The 14,901-nt window shown below is 41.3% G+C and overlaps 1 protein-coding gene across 1 annotated transcript in view; it reads left to right on the forward strand.

Moving 5' to 3' along the window:
- The window catches only part of LOC121276499 (catenin delta-2-like), a 943,152-nt gene that overhangs the window by 861,555 nt on the left and 66,696 nt on the right, over nucleotides 1–14,901 (forward strand). Inside the window, exon 14 of the mRNA XM_041184989.1 lies at nucleotides 2,714–2,887. Coding sequence (XP_041040923.1) covers nucleotides 2,714–2,887 — 174 coding nt within the window. The remainder of the gene's footprint in view (nucleotides 1–2,713; nucleotides 2,888–14,901) is intronic.

Consider the following 14,901-nt stretch of genomic DNA (forward strand, 5'->3'; position numbering starts at 1 on the left):
TTTTCTATGCTGTGGACCTCTATGACTCTATGACACTTATCAACAATTGGAGTTAGAGATGGCCTCCCAGAAATTTGTCACAATTAACACACACAAAGGATTGTATCAATATACCCATTTGCCTTTTGGTGTAGCCTCAGCTTGCGCCATATTCCAGAGAACAATAGAAAGTTTACTGCAGGGATTGCCCCACCTTATAGTTTATTTAGATGACGCTCTGGTGATAGGACTCACAGAAAAGGAGCATTTGGCAAACTTGGAAGCAGTTATAAAACGTTTCTCACAGGTCAGAGTGCATTAAAAAAAAGAAAAGTACCCGCTGCAAGAGAAAGAGGTAATTTATTTAGGTCAAAGGGTAGATTCACAGGGCCTCCACCTGGCTAAGGAAAAAGTGAGAGCCATTAGAGAGGCAATTGCGCCAAAGAACACTTCCAAGCTCAAATCATTTTTGGGGATGATCAATTACTATGGACGTTTCTTGCCTAATTTGTCAACAGACCAACTTGGTCATCCCGAACCAAGTGTGCAACCCGGATCCATTAGTCCAACTAAACTAGTGACCAGGATCCAAGAGGAAGGTAAAGTGTTGTTTTTACCTGCTCTTACCTATATGGGACTCCAGTCCAACTCTGGTGGCCAGACATCTGGTTTTGTATTGGACAATCCAGTTTTTAGTTGGTCTGTGGGTCATACATGCAAACAGTAGAAAAAAACCCAAGAGCACTAAAAGGGGAGAAATGCACTGGAAAATACCTCTTAGAACACCTCGGGCAATCAAAATCAGTCCAGAAGATCACATGTAGCACAAACGGCCTTAAACTAATTCAAGAGATTAGAACAAGGGGGCCACTGTGTTCAATTTAGTGAATGGAAAATTCAGGCCTAATTAGGAAGTTCCTGTTCATACACAAGGGATTCAGTGTCAGTAACTGCTAGGTGTTTGTATTTTTGTATAAAAATAATAATTATACTTTGGGTGAAAGTTACCTGGTGTTACATTTCCAAAATAATTCACGGACTGTAAAGTGCTTTGGGACATGCTGAGGTCATGAAAGGCTCTACATAAATTTAAGTCTTTCTTTTTCTGCCTATGCCATTCCTGATCAAGCAATTTGACATTACCTGTCCCTGCCCCTCTTTCCTCATGAGGAAAGCCTTATTATCCTCTGTTCAATACTTTGATAAGCAATAGCAAAGTGAATATGAGGAACCTCTCTTGTAAGGACTTGTAGGAATTAATGTACACCTTCATATACTAGGCTGCATTGTACAGGAGCACAATTCCTATTCCTCTGAGTTTCGAGTCTCTTTTCAACACATCTTCTATTGTCTGCACAGACAGGAAGATAAAGACACACAAGAATGTGGTGTGCAGAATTTATCAATTAAAATGTTTCTGCATCACCATCACATTAAAAAAATTTGAACATGAGCGGAAGAGGCTCAATGCTTCTCTGAGAAATGTGCTGATTGTTTCTGCAAGGAAGGCTGTTGAGATAACTCACAGATGAGGTATTTATTAGTGAGTTATTGTCTGCTTCACAAGTGAATGTATAAATCACTTTGTAGGAGGAGATGCTGAGCATGCTGATGATCACACTCGATGGGCTAGATCTTGACTTTGTGTGAAGGCGTAAAATGTGTGATAGCGAATTGGCAGCACATTTTGCATGTTACTGGGACGTCCAGAACAATGGAGCATAGCATTAAAATTAGAGCTAGGCTGTTCATGGGTAACGACAGGAAGGAGTTCTTCACACATAATGGAAATCTCGGACTCTGTCCCAAAATAACTGTTGAAGCTGGGGATCAGTTGAAAACTCCAAAACTGTGATTAATAGATTTTTGTTAGACAAGGGAATTAAGGGATATAGAACCCTTATATAAGGGTAAATGGAGTTAAGCTACAGATCAGGTATGATCCAACTGAATAATAGAATAGCAAAGGAGTTGAAAGGTCTGCTCTTGTTCCTGTGCGTCTTCCTATGGTCCCGATTTTTATTTCCGTTGAAGTCAGTGGAAATTTATATACATTTTATCTGCATCTTTGGCATTGGAGGTGGAAGAATAAACATGGGTTTGGTAACAATGGGCAGTGTAGTTGATGTGGTTTGAAAGAGTGATGCAAACATATGTCAGTCTTATTGGTCTAAAGAAGGGAGGGCTGGCTATGCGCTACGCTCAGGGATTTCAAAGATTGATCAGGTCTTCTGAACCAGTGAGGAAATCAGAAATTAGAAAACTAGAAATTAGAAACCAGAAATTATAGTAAGATCTTTACTAGTGCGTGTCTTTCTTGCTTCCAATTGGGTGTTAAGGTCAAATGAATGGTCTTGATGCTACATGACAAGTGGAACCACTGTCGCTGTGAAGTTGGAAAATGTTGCAAAAGAGATGTGGAAGTTTTTTTAAGATGTGGGAATGATTTTCACACCTTTCCTCTGGGTCTCCTTATGGAGTGTTCTTGAAGACGTTAGGCAGACAGTTTGCACCCTGGGTTTTGCCTCCAAATTTTCTCTTTTCCACTGGGAAATCACATGTTTGCTCTCTGCTCCTAGGCTGTGGTTAGACCCGGAGGTTCAGCTCCTGGGAAACTGGGGTTACAAACAGTGTTCTGCCATTCATGGGCCCTGGCATCACCAGTATTCTGTGCTGGGTAAAAAATTTGTTGCCACATCATTTAATTTTTTCTCGCTTTGCTTCCCTTTCCTAGTGGGATGGTGTTGGACCTCTTCCAGAAGCGGCGGACCCACCAAAGGGTATACAGCTCTTGTGGCATCCTTCAATTGTCAAACCCTACCTCACACTTTTGTCAGAATGCTCGAATCCAGATACCCTTGAGGGGGCGGCAGGAGCCTTGCAGAACCTGGCAGCAGGGAGCTGGAAGGTAAGTTGATCAAAACTGTGCTTGCATACTATGCTTTATGTGCTGTTTTCCGGTCTTTAAAATTCTCATTTTTGTTTCTCAATTCCCAACACAACCTCAGTCCTCCCTAGCTCTGTAACCTCCCCCAGCTCTCAAATCCTCCCAGATCTTTTCACTCTGCCAATTCTGGCACCTTGTGCCTCCCAGATTTTCTGCACCCCACCATGTCTTCATGTGCCTAGGCCTTAATCTCTGTATATTCCTGCCTAAACCATTTCTACCTCTCTAACTTGCTCTCCTCCTTTAAGATACTCATTAGATCTATTTTCCCTGTCCAAATATCTCCATATGTAGCCTTGGTGTCATTTTTTAGTTGGATAATGCTCCTGCGAAGCACCTTGGAACATCTTACTAAGTTAATGAAACTATATAAATGCAGGCTGGTGCTGGTGCACTATCTATGAGAAGGTACTGGCAGAATCTTTTAACCCTTTAGGTGTCCTGTTGTGGGAGTACTCACTTTCAATTCTTATTGGCAATGAGATTAACCTGCGTCCATTAAACTTCCTTAACGCCATATTGTTTCTATTGTGTTCAATGCTGTTGCCTCTCCCTCTCCCAAAAGGTTCACTTGTTATATTTGTTCAGAGAGAAGATATTGCCTCCATCAATTTACATAGGCTGAAGTGATTCCCATTTTCTAAACAATGCCCCACTATCATCAGACCCCTGCTTCTTACAGGGTTAGATGACAAGAAATGTTCCCTTGGTGAGTCCCCCAATTTTGACCAGAGTGAGGCATTGAGTAGAGGATAAATGTGAGGAGGGAAAATCAGGCAGTGAATAATCAAGGCAGTCACACACTTCCTAATAGAGTATAGCTGATCATGGGACACCTCAACTTGGGAATGATATTAAACACACAACTAAAGAAGAAGTGAGGAAGAGTACAGGTTCACCAGAATGGTACTAGAGCTAAACTGGTTAAATTAAGACACCAAGTTGCACAGACTAGATTTGTATTCCCTTAAGTATAGAAAATTAAGAAGTGATCTAATTGAGGTTTTTACAATCATTAAAGGAGTTGATACAGTCATTACAGAGAAACTGTTCACTTCAATGGGGAGGTCCAGAACAAGAGGGACATAATGTTAAAATTGGAGTTAGGCCATTCAGCAGTGACATCAGAAACACTTCCTCAAACAAAGGGTAGTGGAAATCTTGATCTCCCCGCCAGAAGTTGTTGAGACTAGGTCAACTGAAATTTTCAAACCTGATTTTAACAGCTTCTTGTTAGACAATGGTATTAAGGTGATGGAAACTAGGTGGGTAAATGGAATTAAGATACGGATCAGCATTGATCTAAATAAATGGCAGAACAGGCTCGAGGTGATTATATCCTGCTTCTGTTCCTAAAGATCAATTCTAAATGTAATGATTTTGTAAGCAACAAATTATTAACCAGTTCCTTAAGCTTTTTAAATCCTCTGCTATTCTATTCTTCTCTGTTACTGCATTTTCTCCTCCATAGCTAAAGGATTAAATACTTCTAAATAGCATTCAAACAGCACTACGGCTACCAATCTTGCACACAGAAAATTCCACAAACAACAATGTGATAATGTTGATTGAGGAATAAATATTGGTCAAGACAATGGGGAGAAATAGCATCACAAAATCTTTTATCTTTTAAGAGGGCAGATGGGGTTAACATCTCATCTGAAAGGCACCATCTCTGACAGTGCAGCAGTCTCTCAGTACCACACTGAAGTGTCAGCCTGGATTATATGTTCGAATCCCTGGAGTAGGACTTGAGCCCACAATCTTTTTACTCAGAGGCGTGAGTGCTACCATCTAGATCATGGCTTTGATACTGAAGGTGCAGCCTCTTTACTTGGTTACAGTTCCATGAATACCCAAGTGGGCTTTTGTTCAGGTGGGCCTGGACAGTGAGTGTCATTAACTGGTTTTCAGACTGTGAATGGCATGCAACTGAGCCTGACCTTGACCTCACTGCACATGTTCAAACACTTGGACAGAATTAGCAACCTATCATGGTGGCTCTCGCTGATTTTTATTCTGTCATGATTAATGAAGCCAACTATTAGGATCCTGGTTGAGATCAACTAACTCAACGCAGCCAAGTATCACCGTCAAGACCGCTATATCATTAGTCTCATACTACCAAATTTACCAAAAGAACCATTGGGAAAATCTTTTTTTATTATTAATTTCATTCCTCTCTGGTTTGCATCCTGTTGTAATATGCCTTTAAGTGAAAGCAGCATGACATCACTAGAAGAGAAGTGTGCCATGTGATCCAGTCTTAGTTTACTTTTGCCTCTGAGCAGAGCACACAGCTCTACTACTGATGTCTTTAAGCTTTCTACCCATGTATAAATGTTCTCATGCGCCTATTTTAAATAAATGAGCCCACAACGTGTTTACACAATGCCTTATGAGTGATTGCTGCCTTTATGTCATTATAACAACATGACATGGTGCTCAGCAGTGGTCAAACAGCCTGGCAACAAGATTAAGTACATGTCTGACATGGTGAACAGCCTCAGATTGTACTACATGGAATGAGGCAACATTCAACATTTTGGTCAGACCGCTACAAAGTCACAGCATCAGAGAATGGTGCAAATGTAGCATCCTGACTGAGCAGAGAAGCTTTGAAGACACAGTGTCGAGCTAGTGCTCAAGTAAAAAGTTGGTAAGCAGATGAGTCTCTCTTAGTGCAATTGCAGCACATAGCTTGTCAATTCAGCAAGTGAGTGTAATAAACTAGGAGTACCGTCACGTTTCTTGTAAGAAACAGCAAACTTTATTTACAGAGCCCCTGATGAAGCTACCTGCTTGTACCAAAACAAGGCTAGAAAGCTCTGCCCCTAAGATTGCCCGCATTTAAATTCACCTGTACAATTGACTGATCCCCATAACAGTATGAAAGGTTTAGCTGACAATTGCTACATTCCTCCCCCTTTAATTTTGTTTTACCACTCTTATTTACAAAAATACTTTAACCCATATCATATACAAATGTATACAGTTCATGCAATTATAGATTTAGTCTTTGAGGTTGTTTTCTGATTCGGGTAGAGCGACGCAACTCTATGACTTGAGATTCTTCCATTGGGTCGACTTGACCAGGAGCTGCAGCATCAGGGACATCCTTAGACAATGGCAGTTCAGAATTATTTACTTCAACAGAGACATCAGGTATGCCTATTCTTTGTCAATCTGGCACCTCAGGGATCAAAGATTGGACTTCAATTTCAGATGGAGTAACTGGTTGTTGGAGAGTGCCTCAACCTCTGAGATGATCCACGTGTTTCCTAACAATCCTGTTTTAAACTTCCACTTGCTAGGTCAAAGGTCCTGTTGCGGAGACGATTGTACCAGGAACCTATGTCGATCCAGTTGCAAAGTTTCACACACAAACTGTCTCCCCCACAGTAAATTTTTGGTCTTTACTGTGAACATGATGATTCACTTTCTGACTCCTCTCTGGTTTTTCTCCATCTCCCCTCTAAGTTAGGGAATACCAGACTCAATCTTGTACAAAGGCTGTGTTTCATTAGCAGTTCCGAAGGTGTTGAACCTGTGGTTGCATGAGGAGTCGTGCAATAGTTGAAAAGAAATCTTGAAATTCATGTTTCTAACATTCCTTTGGATAGTTTCTTCATGCCTGTTTTAAAGGTTTGTACTGCTCTTTCTGCTAACCCATTGGATGAGGGATGACACTGTGCTATTCTGACATGCTTAATCCCATTTAGGTTCATGAATCTCTGGAATTCCATACTAGTGAAAGTGTTACCATTATCTGACACAATAACTTCTGGGAGGCCATGTACACTAAAACATTGGCACAGCTTTTCAATAGTTGCACACAATGTAGTTGATCTCACTTCATACATATCCATCCACTTTCTGTGTCAATGATCACTAAAAGCATGCTATCTAAAAATGGACCTACATAGTCTATATGTATTCTAACCCAGGGTTGAGCTGGCCACTCCCACGGATGCAGTGGAACTGAAACAGGCAACTTCTGTTGTTACTGACACTGGAGACAGTGTTTAGCCATTTTTTTCTATATCCACCAGGCCACCAGGTATAACTTCGTGTGAGCATCTTCGTTTTTGAAATAGCAGGATGCGCACTATGAAGCTCTGTCAATAGTGGTTCTCTTCCTGCAAAGGGATGACGACTCTTGCTCCCCATAATAAGATACCATCTTGACCACTCAGTTCAGATTTACGGGCATAGAATGGTTTTAATTCTTTGGAGACCTGTGCATTTGATCACCCTTGTAATACCTGTTCTCAGACTCTTGCTAAAATTGGATCCCAGTTTGTCCAATGCTTTATTTGTTTCGCACAGACTGGTGAGGAGTCCAGGAAATTCAATGCAAATACAACTTCTTGAGGTACTGGAGTATGTGTAATGCTATCTGTCAAAGGAAGACAACTGAGGGTGCATTTGCTATAGGCACATGTGGGCGATGCATAGAGGTGTATTTATATGCAGACAAAATTAAAGCCCACCTTTGAATTCTAGCAGAAGCTATCGGTGGGATTGCCTTATCGTCACTAAAAAAGCCCAGCAGTGGCTTGTGACACTATGGTGAATTGTTGATCATGCAAATACTGGTGGAACTTCTTTGCTCCTAATATGAAAGATAAGCCTAATTTTCAATTTGTGAGTAACCCTTCTGGCTGCAGAGAGAGTTCTGGAGGCATACTCTATAGACCTTTCAGATCCATCCTCCATCTGGTGTGACAATACCACTCCCACTCCAAAGGGAGATGCATCATAAGAGAGTATTAACTTCTTAGACAGGTCATAATGTACTAGCAGACATGACGAGTGTAAAAGCTTCTTGACTTTTATGAAGGCTTCCTCTTGCTGTGCCTCCCAGGACCATTTGTGGTTCTTCTTCAATAATAAGTGTAAAGGAGCTAACACTGTAGATAGATTAGGCAAGAAGTGACCATAATAATTTACCAAAAAAGACTTGAGCTAAGTGACTTTGGTAGGAGAGGGTGCTTCCTTGACTGTCCTGACTTTCTCCTCTAATGGATGCAACCCTTGCGCGTCCACTCGATGACCCAAATACATGACTTCACTTGCTTGGAATGAGCATTTTTTTTTTCAAGCGTACACCAGCCTCCAAAAATCTCTATAGGACCTCTTCTAAATTGGCCAAATGTTCTGCTTCCATTGATCCTATGATCAGGATGTCATCCAGGTACACTATAACTCGGGGAAGTGCTTGTGGTAGACTTTCCATGGTTCTTTGGAAAATTGCAAAGGCAGATGACACACCAAAGGGTAAGTGTGTATTGGTACAGGCACTTGTGCGTGTTTATGATGACATACCGCCTCGATGTGTTGTCCAGCTCTAGCTGTTGGTATGCATGGCTCATGTCCAGTTTAGTGTAGGATCTTCCTCCTGCAAGTTTAGCATACAGATCTTCAATCCTTGGGATTGGGTATTTATCTAATTTAGGTAGCCTTGTTCATAGTTAATTTGTAATCTCCACAAATTCAAATGGTTTGATCTGGTTTCATCACAGGGACTATGGGTGCTGCCCATTCTGAAAATTGGACTGGCTGGATTATTCCTAACTTCTTCAAACAGCACAATTCCATATCCACCTTCTCCTTTAGGGTGTAATGCACAGCTCTGGCCTTAAAAAACCAGGGTGTTGCTTCAGAGTCCATGTATACTTTAGCTTATAGACCTTTTATTTTTCCCAACTGATCCTGGAATACTCTGAGATACTTTTTTTAACAACTCAGGAATTCCTCCTGTTCTGACTTGAAAAACTTCTGACCAGTCGAGTTTAATTTCTTTCAACCAATCACGTCCCAGAAAGCTAGACCCTTCACCTATTTGAATAATCACTGACAGCTGTTGCCTATAGGATACAGGTACGGGGATGTGATGCCTTTCACCTGTCTTGTCTCTCCAGTATATCTCTTTAACTGAGCTGCCATTTGCTCCAAACACAAGGCAGGGTACCTTCACTGAGGTATTTAAAGATGTGCTCTCCCACCACTGTGGTCAGTGCTCCTGTACCAACCTCCATGACTGGAGGTGTCCCATTTACTTGAAGGATAATGGTGATTGGTTCAGTATTCCTGGCCTTGAGATTGTGTAGGGAATAGATGTCAGTCTCAGCAGCTTCTGGTTCATCTATGTTGTGCACTTCCTTCAACTTGACCTGCCATCTGAATGGCTGTTTTGATCTCGCCCTGTACTGTTCTACAACGTGCCCTGTTTTGTGGCAGGAGTGACATTCTGCCTCTTTAAATTTGCAGATTTCTGGTACATGATTACCCCCACATTGGTAACACTTTAATTTCTGAATTACTGGTGAGCTGCCTCCAGTATTTCTTTTCAGTTTTCAAGTGATAGGGACCATGTCTGGCTCCGGCAGTTACCTCCCTGGTCTTCCCACCACACCCGGCAGCAGTTTCCCCCCGCTAACTGCAGAACGGCGCCATGTTGCACATTCTGCAAAGCCTGCGAGTCCCTCTTAGCGCTCTCCATTGTTAGCACTTTCTCCAGGCCCATATCAACTTCTGCAAGTAAACAGTGCTGATGACATCACTGTCTATGCTGCAAACTAAACAATCTTGCAACATGTTGTTTAGAGTATCACTGAACTCACAGTGCTCCATGAACTTTTTTCACTTCACAGTGTACGTTGTGATCGACTCACCTTACTCTAGAGTCAAACTTGAATCTTTGCATGACCACTGATGGTTTAGGCTGAAAATGTGTCTTCATGAGGTCTACTAGCTCGGTGAAGGGTCTGGAATTTGGCGCATTCAGAGCCATCAGACTATGGATTAGGTTATACGTTTTGCTCCTACAGACACTTAGGAGAATTGTCTTCTGTTTCTCCTCCGCCGTTATTTAGTTTGTCACAAAGTAGAAACCTAGGCGCTCTACGTACTGACTCCATTCCTCAATGGATGAGTCATACAGGTCAATTCTGCTGAAGAGTGACATTGCTGGTGCGTCTACTTTTCTTTCTCCCCTCAAAATACTCATGTTCAAGAGGCGAGGTGCAGCATTACTACTTAACATTATTGCCAATTGTAATCAGGCAGGTTTCTTGTAAAAAAACAGTAAATTTTATTTACAGAGCTCCTGATGAAGCTACATACTCACACCAAAACCAAGGCTAGAAAGCTCTGCCCTTAAGATTACCTGCACGTAGGGCTGATGCGTCTTTACAATCACATGATCCCCATAACAATATGAAAGGTTTAATTTACAATTACTGCAGTGAGACAGCACGTCAAGAGGATCAGCATCGGGCTAGCTCATCAAGAAAGGCAAGTGACCAGGGTGTGAGCTGGATCGATAGCGAGCAAGGAAGAGGCAAACAGGACAAAAACAAAAACGGAGAACTATCATAAAAATTGCTCCAGAGAAAGTTGCAATTATAAAAGGCAGAGTTTTGGAAAAGCGTGCAAAAATAGCTACAGCGACACTCATCCCAGTCACTATAAGAGAAAGAATGTCAAAGAGATATTGTCAGAATATCCACAAAAGTCCCCAGTTCACATTGGGATGCAGCTGAACTACTATCTGAATTCAAAATATTTAAACAGAGTACAAAGCTATGGTTTCTTGATTCAGGTGTGTCTGAACCAGACAAGCAAGCCATAAAAATTCATCTAGCAATTGGGAATGAAGGACCACACAGGCTGAACACATCAGGATTAACAGCAGAAGAGCTAAACAATCCCTAAAAGATATGGACTATATCAAAAGACTGTTCAGAATCAGGTTAAACTTCCATATTCATCAGTTAGAGTTCATAACATTTCAACAACAGCCTACAGAATCCATAGATCACTTTGTCAGCAGATGTCGAGAAAAGGGTACGTACTGTGACTTTTCAGACACAGAACTGGCAAACAGATTTTTTGAGTTAGTGATCACATCCAATCCATGGAAGTACTCCAGCAAAATCTGCTGGACAAGTCCAAAACATATAGCATTGAAGAGCTACTCAAGGATGGGTGTACGTACGAAGCGATCCTTGTAGGTGGACGAAGCTTACAAGTCCTAAGTACAGCCCCAATTGTTGATGCACTCAGTAGAACACCCAAACCTAACAACACATGTGGAAAGTTTGGCCTTCTACATGCACGAAGGAAATGCCCAGCTTTCCATCAATTCTGTAAGGTAAAAAAAGCCATTGGCAGTGGCAGTGCACCAAAGCAAAGGCTGATGCGGTTGCAAAGAGCCATGCACTTATCCAAACAGACGGGTACATTCAAGGAATAAGAATGACCATCTGGTATCCCATCAGAAACATATACATGAGGTGATTGACAAACCAGAAAATAATGATGATGTGCCTGATGAGACGAAGAGCAGTGAACACATGTTTCATACTGTCAATCTCGTGGAAAACATGAATGCTATCATACCATCCAAAGTGTTTGCCAAGATTCAAATTATCTGCCTAAGAAAGTTGGTAACTATTTGTTATTGGTCAAGATTGGCACAGGGGTAAGTGCCAATATAGTAGATCTGCAGATTCTAAAAGACATATATTCATAGATATGGAAGTCTACGGTGAAAACTACTACTGCGAAACCTGTTTAACAAGTTTACACAATCTCTTATGAGCCATTGGTGCCTATATTATTGCATCAACATGACACATCTCACCTCTAGTCTGTGAATCACTGAAGGGGGAAATAAATGCAATGCTTGGCTTTCAGGAAAATCTGCTATAGTATTTAGTTCTTGGTTAGATATGTATATGATGTACATGAGACTGGTACTTGCAGTATATTTCGAGTATGTGAAAGAACATCTGAAAGTCAAGATGGTGGTGTTTTAAGCCCCATTCCATTGCTATGTAAAGGGAAGGTCTCAGCTCCTTCAGTTGGCCACGCAGATGAAGGCACTGCTATGTGATAGCCCAAGGTCTTTAGATTAAATTAAGGGTGCAGGTTAGATGTCTGGTTTGTGCTGTCATTGGGATATCTTAATTGCCCACAGCAGGCCTTGGTAAAGGGAGAGAAAAATCAGATCCTTATTCCCGCTCTTCAGCATTCAGCCTCTTGGCCTCTGTCAGTAGAATTTACTAAAGGGGATCACCAGTGAGTCCTTAAAGGCCTTTCTATGATTCTTTCATACAATTATGCAGCATGGAAAGAGGGCATTCGCCCTTTGGCACCTGTGCTGACTCTTTGAAAGAGCTAAATCCAATTAGTCCTATTTCCTTGCTCTTGCCCCAAGGCCCTATATTTTTCTTTCCTTTTCAAGTATTTATCCAATTGCCTTTTGAAAGTTGCTATTAAATCCCTGCTTCCACCGCCTTTTGAGGGAACGCATTCTAGATTTCTGGTTTTAAAAAATCTCCCTATCTCTGCTCAGATTCTATTGCTAATTATCTGAAATCTATGTCCACAGGTTACCGACCCTTCTGCCAATAAAAACAGCTTTGCCCTATCTATCAAAACCCTTTCTAATTTTGGATATGAGTTAGGGGTATTTCCTGAAAATCCCAGGAATATTAACTTTGGCAGAAATGTGTATACAATGTGTAGTGAAAGAATAGATCCAAGTTCTGAAGTAGGCCTTTAAAAAGAGATTTGCACCTCCTCCTTTAAGGGCAATGATGTCTGATTTGCAACTTCAAGATATTGACTAAATCGAATGGAGAAGGCTGCAGGGTTACATCTGTACAGTTGTGATTGTGATGTACACATCAGTGAAGCCAAAAGATTTTCATCTGGAGAGTTAATAGAAAGGGCTTTAGGGTGAGTACCTACTGGGGTAATTGAAGGCAGCTTTATCTTAACCTGCTGCAACAAATCTGGATTTGAATATCAATAAGAAAAGCCCCACGTGCAATTTTGGGTGTGTCAAATCCCACCTGTGTCAACTAACACAGGCCAATAAGGCTATGGCACTGAATCTAGCATATTATTTACATATGTTGACCAGGGGCTCCCTTGAAGTGATGCTGTTTAGTGAGAGTCAGTTTAGATAGTTCCTGGAGGACTCCATGGGCTGCTTGCACAAGAGCCTATTTATCTTAAGCAGCCTGAAACCATCCCATTGTGCAGCTTTAGTGTAAGAGCATTGGCAAGAGAAAACTTTATCTGCCTTTTACTCAACTAACAAGATAACTTGATGATAAACGCAAAATACTGCGGATGCTGGAAATCTGAAACAAAAACAAAAATACCTGGAAAAACTCAGCAGGCCTGACAGCATCTGCAGAGAGGAGTACAGTTGATGTTTCGAGTCTGTATGACTCTTCATCAGAACATATGGACTCGAAATGTCAACTGTATTCCTCTCCACAGACGCAGTTAGACCTGCTGAGTTTTTTTCAAGATAGCTTGATGGTTCGACCAGTGTCTGTGTGTTTAAAAGAAAATAAATAACTGAGCATTGTGCAGTAGCTGCCATCCAAAGAAGGAGAAGTTGCCTTTTGTGCACTTCCTTTGACCTGTTTATACTATCAATTCCTCATAATGAAACACACCTACATAAACATGTCACACTGTAATTGCAAATTGCTGCCAGTGAAGTTGTTGTAACTCTTTCGAATACAAACACATTTCCATCTGTCATTTCAGATGAAGTTACATTGTTTCATAGTTTGCCATTGTGAGATTTGAACTCTTGATCTTGGGGTTACAAACCCAGTACTATAACCACTTGGCTATTTAGGCCAAGCAAAGTGGAGGGTTGTAACTCTTTCGAGTACAAACACGTTGTGAAGTTGTTGTAATGTCACTGGTGGCGGGAGGATTTAATGACAATGTGACAAGTTTGCATAGGCAATTGCCAATTAAAAAGTTGGACATAGGAATTTACATTGTTTACATGAAAACATTTTTGCCTGTAATACGCACCCTGGTCCAATTCACCATCAGCATGTAGCCATCTTCACCTGAAGAACACACTGGTTTTGACTCCCTGCATGTAATTCTGACTTTGGGCTATTGAAGTCAATGTAAATGAAAATCGAGAGAGACTGAGAGTGGCTAATGAGCATTACTTTAGCCATATCATGATTTTCTGAGACTTGTGCACCATAAAATTGTAGAGCATAGATGCATCATTACAACAACACAAGTCCTAGGCAAATATCACCTTCGTGATTCATCAGAAACTTGGAAAGTGTGCAACTCTATAGCACTGTAATTATTTCAGCCAGGACTCTAACCTGCAGACAGTTGTGCACACAGCTGTGGAAAATGGTCCCGAGAGAGTTGGATCCAACCATCCGTCAGACAAAACTTGTCCTTCAGCGTTAGACCATTGAATGCTATTCTGGCAGGTGTTCACAGTTGTGTGAGAGTCCATAGATTTTGTTGTCACGGTGTAGTCATTGGGTATTCAAGTGTTAGATAGCTCTGCCTCTCCTTATCAGGAAGAACCTTTCACTTGCAGGCTGCATTGCTTTCATTCCCAGTGCTTTAGGTTTTTTTTACCCTAGGAATTTCTGGGGATATGGGCATCAGGAACCTGGCTGGCATTTATTGCCCACCCCTAGTTGCCCTTGAGAAAATGGTGGTGAGCTGCCTTCTTGAACCCTGCACTGTGTGATGAAGGTATTGCTACAATGCTGATAGATAGGGAGTTCCAGTACCTTGACACAACAGCAACAAAGAAAAACAGTCAATATGTGTCCAGGTATGTATGGTATGTGCCTTGGAGGAGAATTTGGAGGTGATGAGATTCTTACACTCCTGCTATCCTTTTCCTTCGAGATAATGGAGGTGCTGCTTAGTGACTTGCTGCAATATATCCTGTGGATGGTGCAGAATGGTGCAGGAGGTGAATGTTTATTGCTGATCCATGTAACGGAGACCTTTTTGATGAAGGTTGTAGATATTTGGTGTAGTAAGTCAAACTGGCATTTGTTACAATGCCATGAAAATAGCAACTGCTAAATTAGTTTAGGATGTGGGAAACAATGAAAAATAATGTTGCAACAAAACATTGGGATATACAGCTGCCTTACTGC

This window comes from Carcharodon carcharias, chromosome 3 (assembly GCF_017639515.1).
Source record: "Carcharodon carcharias isolate sCarCar2 chromosome 3, sCarCar2.pri, whole genome shotgun sequence".
Taxonomy (NCBI): Eukaryota; Metazoa; Chordata; class Chondrichthyes; order Lamniformes; family Lamnidae; genus Carcharodon; species Carcharodon carcharias.